General features: G+C 41.4%; 2 protein-coding genes and 1 non-coding gene across 14 annotated transcripts in view; 1 reads left to right on the plus strand and 2 right to left on the minus strand.

Annotated features, from left to right (window-relative positions):
- The window catches only part of PREPL (prolyl endopeptidase like), a 45,458-nt gene extending 41,134 nt beyond the window's left edge, over window positions 1–4,324 (minus strand). For 3 of the 8 annotated variants that reach the window (XM_055089164.1, XM_055089163.1, XM_028496778.2), the window contains exon 1: window positions 2,386–2,915. In XM_055089164.1, the coding sequence (XP_054945139.1) occupies window positions 2,386–2,604 (219 nt within the window). In that variant the 5' untranslated portion in view covers window positions 2,605–2,915. Of the gene's footprint in view, window positions 1–2,385; window positions 2,922–4,219 lie in introns of those variants that run through there. The other 5 variants (XM_024118676.3, XM_028496779.2, XM_007111386.4 and 2 more) reach the window with 5 other exon arrangements.
- Window positions 4,325–4,467: 143 nt separating this feature from the next.
- The window catches only part of CAMKMT (calmodulin-lysine N-methyltransferase), a 408,716-nt gene continuing 402,181 nt past the window's right edge, over window positions 4,468–11,002 (plus strand). For all 5 annotated transcript variants that reach the window (XM_028496782.2, XM_024118955.3, XM_024118956.3 and 2 more), the window contains exon 1: window positions 4,468–4,987. In XM_028496782.2, the coding sequence (XP_028352583.1) occupies window positions 4,850–4,987 (138 nt within the window). In that variant the 5' untranslated portion in view covers window positions 4,468–4,849. The remainder of the gene's footprint in view (window positions 4,988–11,002) is intronic.
- Window positions 8,862–8,934, minus strand: TRNAG-UCC (transfer RNA glycine (anticodon UCC)). The gene has a single exon. It is a non-coding gene; the product is annotated as a tRNA-Gly (tRNA).

Below are 11,002 nucleotides of genomic sequence, written 5' to 3' on the forward strand. Positions count from 1 at the left end.
TTGTTGGTAAGGTAATAAGGCAGAGATATAAAATCATGAAATTTTAGCATTTGGAGGACTTTTAGAGAACACCAAGTTGAAATTCCCCCCTTTATTTCCAGTTAGAAAGATAAGAGTCCTGACTAGTTCACAGACACACCAGTGACAGCTAGATCTCTTGCTTTCTGGCATTTCTATGATATTATACAGGCTGCCCTCTTTTACTCTTTAGTTATCTTATAAGTCTTTAAGTAAATATATTTTAATTTGTCTACAGGCACTAATTACTTTTTCTACTTTGTTGTTCCCATAAGAGTGCACAAAGTTGGAACTGACTGGATGTTTACTTAAATGTACATTCTTGCCTACAGGTCTCTTCACAGCTTCCTCAGGTCCCAGTGATAGTAAAGGACAGAGACCACAGTTTTTAGATCATATCATTTCTCACAGAAGGAATGGTTGATATATGACATGTGAAAGCAGGAACACTACCAGGTGAAAGAATTACTAATAAAGCTCCTTTTCTTGGAGTCACTGAATCAGGTTAAAGCTTCCAGGTGACAGGATTCCATGAAAGAGAACTGAAAAGTTGCTTCAGGGACAAATGGAGGGAAAAAATAGTCAAACTCCTGCACAGGGTGTGAGCTAATCTCACAGCTGTCACTCTGATGGTAATTCCTGCCTACTATTTATAAACTAAGACTTAAGATAAAAGTACAAGATGACAAAATGTTCTAAACACAATTCAAAGTAAAAAGATCTAAATGCTAAAATGTGTCCAATAGGTAAAATTTTAAAGTTTATCTTTCTAAAGTAGGACCCGTGTGCAAATACACACACACAGAAGATAAAAATGAAATAAAAGACATAAAAAATTTGAGTACAGAAAGAAAGTGCTAAACTAAGATGCCATAAAAAGAAAAATTTGCATGACTGAAGTGTAAAAAGTCTAGGACTAACAGATAAAAAGTTGAAAGCAAACAACAACAAAACTCCCCCCAAACTCCCCATAACAAATAAGTATGAGCTACGAAAAGAGCAAAAATTAAATTAAAAACCAGAAGAATCGAGTAGAATATTAAAAATATCATTTTTATAAACAGATGAAGTTGCTCAAGTATCTATCAACAGATGAATGGATAAACAGAATGTGGTATATACATATAATGGAAAATTATTCAGCCACTAAAAGGAACAAACTTCCCAGATATGCTACAATATGAATGAACCTTGAAAACATTATGCTAAGTGAAATAAGCCAAACACAAAAGGTTAAATATTATATAATTCCACTTATATGAATTATCTAGAATAGGGAAATTCATAGAGACAGAAAGTAGATTAAAGGTTCCCAGGGGCTCAGGAAAGCAGCAGTGGAGAGTTCTTTCTTAATGGGTATTTTTTTCAGGTGAGGACAGGGTTTTGCAAATAGTTGTAACAGCTGTACAACACTATCATGTAATTAATGCCACTGACTTATACACTTAAAAATGGTTAAAGTGGAAAATTTTGTTACATATATTTTACAATAAAAAATAAGCCAAAACAGACTAAAAAGATTAGTATGTAACAAAACAATTAAAACCAGAAATTAAGATATTAAAATAACAAAATACGTTAAATAGTGCAAGAATATCACCCCTAAACACAATTTAAGGAACCTAAGGAACATAGCAAGTATGAGGTAGGGGAGGGGTGTCAAAGAGCAGCATAAATAGCTTAATCTCAAATAATTAGGATGCACATATAATTTACTATCCTAACCAAGACACTTCTGAGAGGAAAGGGGACACTATTAATAATAACATAGGGAAAATATGTGTAGACTGAGACTGTCGGAGGCAACCCAGGATATGTGGTCATTCTACATACAAGGGCAACAGGTCCTCAAGGTTGAGGTCATGCCCACGGCTTGGGGTCTGGCCAGAGTACAATGGTCTGAAAGCATCTTCCTGAAGGACACAAGTGGTATAAAATGCAAATCGCTTTTTTTTTTTTTTTTTTAACAGAGAAGTAACACAATTACATGGTCTTTACTGAAGTTTCCTAATTTGGGATTCATAAAATAATCAGCATATTATGAGATTTTTATTAAGAGCTTTATGTTAGTCTAGGAATTTTAGAAAGCCAAATTATACTTTGAATTGCACTGGTAGGCACAATAAGGAGTTCTTATGCTGAATCATTTTTTATAAATCTACATTTTTATATATTACATTAGAGCTCTATAAATATATATGTATATATTCTTTTATACTTATATATGACTACAATTAAGCCTGAATATTTAAAAAATCAAACCAGAATTATTGAGAAAATTAGTAACTGATATCCAACCCATTCTTTATTTTTAAACTAAAATTAAATTTAAAGGCCTACACATAGGTTAACTTAAACAGTCCATACCTTACATGAGAAGTTCCGACTTGGGATGTTTCTTGCTAACTCTGATATCCTGGGTTTATTCTGCAGACACTTGGTTAGGTGATATTTTTTCAATTTTATTCTATTGTAATAATGATCAGCGAAGTTACAGTGATTCACGTGCTGTCTCTGCATGCATTTCCCAAGGTGAGGAATACTATACTTCAAAGCCTGGAGAAATAATTTGCTCTTCTGCTGCATGATATCAAAGTCCCTGGTTTATGCTCCCTTTGGGGCTGCCAGCACATGAATGATTTTCATAGGAATGATTATATAGTAGTGGGTTCTCAGAGCATCTAAGATCTGCAGTTCTTATCCCTCCCCTTTGGGGCTGTGTACCCCTCCGGTTACAAATAACCGCAGACAGCTGATAACTCAAAGTATCTGAAAACTTGTAAAAGTTAAAGTTTAATTCAAATCATACTTCTTGGCAGATGTGTCATAAATGTCTCATTTGCAAAGTCAATCCTGTCAGGCTCAAACTATGCAGCACTGATTCTGGTACACACATGGGCAAACTAAAACAAACAAACAGAAAACAAAAAAACAAAATAAAAATTTGCAAATAAATACACAGACTTAATGGAGGCACCTCAGGAACTCTGAGGGCTTTTAAAGGCAAAACGGCTTTGATTTCACATAATTCAGAACTTATCTTTGGTTTGTATGTGGAGGATAAACTGGAAAAGTCCAATTACTTAATAAAGGTAGAGGAGAAGGGATTAGTATTTATTGAGTGTTTGCTTCGTGCCACATGCTTTTATATACTTCATTTAATTTAAACTTCATAGGGACCTGACAGAGTAGCTATTATGATGTTGCCCTCACAGGTGAGCAAACTGTGGCTCAGGAAGGTTTAAGCAAGTACCCCAGGTCACCTGAACAGTAAATAGTAGAGCAGTAAGTCTATCTGGACATAACAACAACTGGACTTTAATGTCAAAAAGGTGTTTAGCTCTTTAGTTGAAAAAAACAAAAAACACTTCAGGAGGCACACATGAAATGTGACGCCATCTGTTTTCTCTTGGGAAGCTGGTGCTTATTAACCTATCAAGGTAAATAAGCCTAGTAAGTAGTTAAGTCAGAGAAACCTGGGTTCAGGTCTTCATTCCTGCACTTACCACCTGTGCTTAGTTTCATCATCTGCAAAACAGAGATAATGACCCCACTTACTCTATGAAGTAGCTGTTCTAACAATTAAACAATTTATGTTAAAATCTTAATGAAGTGCCTGGCACGTAGTAACCACTCAATAAACGGTGGCTACTATTTTTAGGGCAGGAAAAATCTAGGTATGTTGCACACTGTTGAATGTCATCATGGAAGTCTTCCACAAATTGCTCCTCGGTATCAAAGGTATTATACAATAGTGCGTCAGCTTTACCACAGCTCGGATCCGCTACGACGCCCCTGCCGCTCTTAACCTCTTTCTATATCGCAGCAAAAAAACGGGGGAATGGGTATAGGGGATGTGCAGCTGACACCAGCAAAAACAAACAAAATAAAATAAGAGAAAATAAAATAAAGGCCCTAAACCACTACATCCGTGCCCGCAGCCTCCATCCATCTATCTTTCACCCACAGGGAGAAGACAGTAGGCAGGGCTAGGGATAGGGGTAGGGTAGACGAATGGGTGTTTCTGGGAGAACCTATTCGTTTTCCCTGTGCATCCGAGTGTGAGAGGGAGCGGTATCATGTGCCACGCAGTGAAGGAACACCGGTCGAAAAGCTAGGACCAAGGGACTGAGGGATGGTTGGGTGGGGGTGAGGACGGGGTGAAGGGAAGAGACTCCCAGCCTACGCCCCCCATACGTACGCAAACTGAAAGTCAGTCTCGCTCTAGACACCGAAACGAGTGAAGGCAGGCCGGAGAACCCGAAGCTCTCAGGAAGGAGCGCTGCTGCCACCTCAGTCGCAGTCCGCCGAAGTCTGCGCTCGCTCTGCAGCTAGCAGAACGACAGCCTACCCAGAGCCGCCCGGAGCTGGTTTGCAGCACGCCGTCTACGTAATCCCCGTCTGGCACGAGCACTAAGTGGATTCCGCCATCTTTATTGTGGTCAGGAATGGCTTTTTACTCCTCCTGGGTTCATTAACGCTCAAAGATATAAGCCTTTTGGTTCTTTGCTAGTCTTCAGAGCTAGAGATGAAACAGGAGAGAAGGGAACCAAAGGGGGCGGCGTCGCACTAGGTCTGCCACAGTTCCCTCACCCTCTGGTGTGCCCTCACTCAAGATGGCCACCAGCAAAATGGTGCAGTGGCAAGAGCTTCGCTGCCCTGGTTGCTAAGGAGACGCGACTACCGGAAATGCGGAATTCGGGGAGAGAGCGCGCGCTAGGGCAGTGGGAGGGAGCCCTGGCGTCACAGATCCTGACAGGGAAGAAGTAGGCAGGTCCTGGCAGGGGGGAGCTGTGGCGGCGGTATCTCGGATATAGCCAGCTCCAGCCGGATGGAGTCTCGAGTAGCGGACGCCGGGGCCGTCCAGGCTGAGCGCGCAGCGGGCGAGGGGCGGACAAGCAGCGGCGCCGCTCAGGGACCCGCAGTCTCGGCGCCCTTGGGTGCTGCCCGGTGGAAGCTCCTGCGGCAGGTAAGGTAGAGCCTTCTCGACTCACCTTTGCCTTTGGCCACTCCCCTCGCAGCGACAGGCAGCTACTCTCCCCTTGGCAGCTCGGGCAGTTCTCTCACAGTTTTGCCGGGAGCCTCCTGAGAAGCGCCCCCTTGGTTCACCTAAGGGTCGCGCCAAAAGGAGGTATCAGGTGGCATTGGGCAGGGAGGGGGCAGCCGAGGCTGAGTCCTGGGAAACTCAGATCGAAGGAGAAGATCCCTTTTAGACATTAGTCTGCATCTGAGGGACTTTTCTCCTTGCTCGCCAGTAGGGTCGGTGGGACCGCCGCTCCCCAGTCCTTACTGTTCTTCTTTCCTGCTTCTGTTTTACTTTCTTCCCCTGGTTTCTTCCCCTTGCTTCTTAACTCCTAGCCTGGTTCTAGCTCCAAATCTGGCCCCTCTCTTGGTGATCAGCGTGGTTGACTGTGTTGGGACAGTGACGTTGCACGTGTTGCTTGGGTTTCTTCCGTGGAGCGGAGAGCGAAGGGAGTTGCAACAGCTGCCCCCGCGCCCTCCCGCTTCGCTTTCACGCGAAAGTTACATGTTTATCTTATGGTTTGAAGCGATCAGAGAGATTCTTGGTGTCTAAGTATGTTGATTTGTTTACTGGCGGTTATCTTTTAGCACTTCCAAGTTGCTGCTGTTGCTGGTAACTTCAGTCGTGTGCAGGTTTGAAGATTTTCTGATTTGACGACACTGACGCTCTTTCCAAACTGCTTGAAGTGAAATCTGTTTATTGTTTACATCCCAGTGTTATGCTTCTGCCTGGGGTTTCCTGCCGAACACTTTATTCAACAGGACATTTTCCATTTCTGACTTATATTTCGAGGAGAGTTTCCCAGCTATTGCCAGGTTACTTGAGATTGTGCTTTTAGTATTTTGGCGGTTACCTTGTTTGCAATTGTCTCGAGTCACCTTTTCATACAGTGGCCTTCCAGTGCTGTCATGACACAGCTCCAAGATCATTTGTTTGCTGATGCATTGAAAGCCTTTGCAGAGCATTAATGATCTGGTTTTGCAATTAATGTTACAAATGGTATTATAGGATAATAAAATGCAAGTCCTCATAGATCATTATCTATAGGAAATTTCTATAGTGAAGTAAACATCAACTAAATTTAAAGTATCACAATAGGAAATTAGGGCCTTAAAATGATCAATCAAATCTTATCGTGACGACTTCAGTGATTCCTAGTAAAAATTCTAGTTGACCATCACTTATATTCATTCTGAATTGCTGTCTACATTAGAATAAGGATAAGTTTCAGCTGTGGCTGCCATTTGAACTCCTCACATGCTTTGAAGTTTAATGTTTTGGAATACATGTGCCCTCTGCTTAGAGTCTTTCTACTTCTCTACTTGATGAATGACTGTTCATCCTTCAGACCTCTGTTTCAATCCCCTCTTACGTGAAGCCTCTGCTGACTCCTCTGGCTGAGTTAGACCTTCAGCTCACTATATGGGTGAACCTCATATCACATTATTTTATGATCATTTGATCAGAGTCCAACTTTCTCACTAGAATAGGAGTTCTTCCAGGGAAAAGGTGATATTTTATTAATCTCCATCTTCTGCACAGGCTCTGGCTAGTTGATTTTTAGTAGATACTGTTACATGTTGTGGAAAGCCTGAGTAAGGACAGCCTTTAAGTGGCCCACAGCATCTCATCCTCAGTGTATCCTATCAGTGAGTAACAAATAACTACACCGTCACAACTCAACAATGAGCATTTATTGTGTTTGTGGGCCACCTGGGAGTTGACTGACATAGGCTGTGATCAGCTGAGTGGCTCTATGCTGCATGCTTGGTCCACTTGCCTCTAATTCTGGGCTGACATGTTTTCATGGTGACGACAGAGGTATAAGAGAGCAAACGCAACCACTGAAGCACATTTTAAGCACCTACTAATATCCTGTTGGCCAAAGTAAGATAGTTAGCCAAGCCTAAAGTTAGGGGGCAGAGAAGTATGTTTTTTTCTTTGAGGGAGCAGGGGAGAAAGTGAATATTTTTCTATAATAATCGAATCTTCCATGTATTTTAAACATTTGCAGGCTCTTAGTAAATATGTTTTAAATGAATGGACCATTTGCATACTGTTAGCATCCAACTGGAAAACTGTGAGGAATTTAAACAATGCTAGAGATATGCAATTCTTTTTCTCTCTCTTATGTGACATCTTCATGACATCTGCTATGTCTCCTTGTTTTCTCCCTCACAATTCTGTCTTTCCACTAGGGCTCCAATGCTATCTCATGGCCCTTCACCTTAACTGTTCAATATTTTCTATGTTTTATAATTAACATTTCTGAGAGAAAACCTGGTTGACCTAGTTCATCATTTGATACTAGGTCACATTGCTCTTGGGTGGCCTCAGCCTGCAGTGGCTTGAAGCAGGATTTTGGTTCATGGCCAGAAATTGAGGTTGGGCCGTGGCAGTGAGAGTGCTGAATCTTAGCCACTAGACCACAAGGAACCAGTGGCCAGTGACAAGGCCCTGGCCCATGAGCTGTTGTAGAATTGAATTTCCACATAGAGACGGAAAGTAGTGAAACAAGTGTTTATTAGGAGGAAAAGAGTACCTGTGGATAGACACATGGGCGAGCTCAGAGAGAGAGTTGTGTCCTCGTGGTAGTTTGAATCACTTTTTTTTTTTTTTTTTTGTGGTATGCGGGCCTCCCTCTGCTGTGGCCTCTCCCGTTGCGGAGGACAGGCTCCGGACGCGCAGGCTCAGCGGCCATGGCTCACGGGCCCAGCCGCTCCGCGGCATGTGGGATCCTCCCAGACCGGGGCGCGAACCCGGTTCCTCCCAGACGGGCGCGAACCCGGTTCCCCTGCATCGGCAGGCGGACGCGCAACCGCTGCGCCACCAGGGAAGCCCCTGAATCACTTTTATGGGGCATTTCTTCTGGGTTTCCTTTGGCCAATCATCTTGCTTTGCCTGGTTCTGAGTCCATATCGGTATATCTCAGGGTCCTCCCGTGTGTGTGCGTGCATCTCTTAGCCAAGATGGATTCCAGCGAAGAGGCGTATGAGTAGGATGGCATCACTTACTATGGGGTAGCACCCCCTCCCTTTTTGACCTTCAGGGAGCCTTTCTGTGCGTGTGTAGTGGAGAAGGTCTCCTTGACTTCAAGAATGAGGAATATGTGGTCTTTTATCTCTTATTTGGGCAGGGTTAGCTCTTCTCCCTCCTGCTGTTTTGGAGTATCTGTCCACAGGGGATGAACTCCGGCTGCTCACCCTGGGGCCCATCTATCTCCTGCCTCAACATGGAAAATTGCTGACTTTTGAGTCTAGTGCCCACTTTAATCACATGAGGTCTGAAAGTCTATGGATCAGTATCAATAGAGGCTGTAGATATTCTGTAATATTTTTCTCTTTGTTGTGTCTCATTACCTGATGGCAAAGATAGCTGTTGGCAACTTCATCATCCACCCAGCTAGTGATCCAGAAGAAATAACCCTTTTCCCCAACACCCAAATCATTTCTTCCAAAGAACTCTAAGAGGCGAAGTTTGCACCAACTGCTGTGTCTAGGAGACTAGTGCACTTTGGCCTGCGTCATGAGCCCACCCTGTGGCAGGGAAAATAACAACCCTACCATTATTGCATAGAGAGAGGGAAGGGCATTTCCCAAGGGGAAGGGATGTAGAGCAGATGAAAAAAGTAGCAAATGACCATTACATGCTTACGCACATCTCACAGCCACCTACAGAATGAATAATGGGGCCTAGAGGTCTGAATACTTGGCTGAAGAATCCGATTAATGGAATATTTCACAGTACAATTTATTTTTTTAATTAAAAAAAATTATTTTTAAAATTTTTTGGCTGTGCCTCGCGACGTGTGGGATCTTAGTTCCCCAACCAGGGATCGAACCTGTGCCCCCTGCATTGGAAGTGCAGAGTCTTAACCACTGGACCACCAGGGAAGTCCCTCACAGTACAATTTAAATTAAAGCAGGATGATATATGTTTGAGACTGTCAATGCGGAGAGAGACAGCATGATTTCTGGAATAGAATTTCATACAATTGATTTTAGTCCCAGATCTACCACCCTTAACTATTTGTATGATGGTGAGCACCCTCTTTGGACCTCAGTTTTCTCATTTGTAAATGAGAGAGTGGGACTAGATTTCTTTAAGACCTTCTTCCTAATAATTATTATTTCATTAGTTTTTGTAATATTTAATTCATGACAATACCAACAGGTGGTATAAAAAAGCTTGTGAAGAAGGACAGTTAACTTGGCAAGCAACTCAACAGGGAAGGGCAGGAATAGTGCACTGGCACTATTCAGTTCACATGGCCCAGTCTGAATATTTCATAGAGGGAATGGAGAGTGTCTGTTAATCCAGAGAGTCATTTACTAGAGATGTACTGTATTTTGTGCTCTTTTTAGGCCTTCTGATTCCATTGTAGAAAATGGCAAACAGACACCAAGAGATCATGTCTTAAGAATGGTTGTGTGATGTGCTTGTAGATCTTGCACTGAGGATTGTGGTTTAGATCCCTACATAAGTGAAGAATTGAGGGATGGACTCTTCATTGGTTTTTATTGGCATCACTTGGATCACTTTCTGCAGCAGGGGCTGAGCAAGGTCATTCGTGCTCTTTTACTCCTTTTTTTTTTTTTTTTTTTGCATACAGAATTATCTGTTGACAACATTTTATACATCATTGTATTTATAAGGGTTTTTTCACATCATTGAAGTTAAACTGACATTTCAGTTGATTATAGAACTTCATACTGCTATAGTCATAGATGACATAGATTTTTGTGTACTCTGCAGAACATACTTTAACCTTAAGCGTCTACATGTAATGCTCATCCCTGACCCCCGCTGTTCAAACCTTGTTGACATATACGTCAGTGATTGGAGGAGATTTTCTTTTTTATGTCTCTGATTTATTAAGATTAATAATTGGTTTCATTGGATTTCTTAAAAATATTTAGGATTGTGTTTTAGGTTAAAAAGGTGAATGTGAATGTTTTCTTGAATTAGAAGTATGTAGCTTATCAGTCTAAAAACAAAATATTCCACCAATAATTATTTTGAATGAAATGAACTTTTAACTGTGCAGTAAAGAAACTAAAATGTTTCGAAGGCTCTAGGTGTGAAAGCATTTGTCTTTTTTTTTTTGAATTTTATGTTTTGTATATTGGGTTGGTCAAAATGTTCATTCAAGTTTTTCCATAAGATGTTACAAAAACACCCAAAGGAACTCTTTGGCCAACCCAATATTTTCCACAATTTAAAAAATTTTAAAAGCAAAAACTTTCTAGAGCAGTGAGTTTTGAGTGGGGTTTGGAAATTTACATATTTTAACAATTGCTGCAGATAAGCATCTTTTCATGCTTATTTGCCATCTGTATGTCACTTCAATGAAATATCTCTTCATGTCTTTTGTCCGTTTTCTTTTTTTTAAAGGTGAACATATATTTGTAAATGTAAAAGAGAGAAAAACTAACATAGTATTGACTTATTTTAAACATTTTATCAAGGCACTTTTTTTTTATACAGCAGGCTCTTATTAGTCATCAATTTTATACACATCAGTGTATACATGTCAATCCCAATCACCCAATTCATCCCACCACCACCACCACCCCCGCCGCTTACCCCTTTGGTGTCCATACGTTTGTTCCCTACATCTGTGTCTCAATTTCTGCTCTGCAAACCGGCTCATCTGTACCATTTTTCTAGGTTCCACATATATGCATTAGTACACGTTTTTCTCTTTCTGACTTACTTCACTCTGTATGACAGTCTCTAGATCCATCCACGTCTCAAAAAATGACCCAATTCCGTTCCTTTTTATGGCTGAGTAATATTCCATTGTATATATGTACCACATCTTCTTTACCCATTTGCCCATCTGTCGATGGGCATTTAGGTTGTGTCCATGACCCGGCTATTGTAAATAGTGCTGCAGTGAATGTTGGGGTGCATGTGTCTTTTTGAATTATGGTTTTCTCTGGGTATATGCCCAGTAGT

This window comes from Physeter macrocephalus, chromosome 12, assembly GCF_002837175.3.
Source record: "Physeter macrocephalus isolate SW-GA chromosome 12, ASM283717v5, whole genome shotgun sequence".
Taxonomy (NCBI): Eukaryota; Metazoa; Chordata; class Mammalia; order Artiodactyla; family Physeteridae; genus Physeter; species Physeter macrocephalus.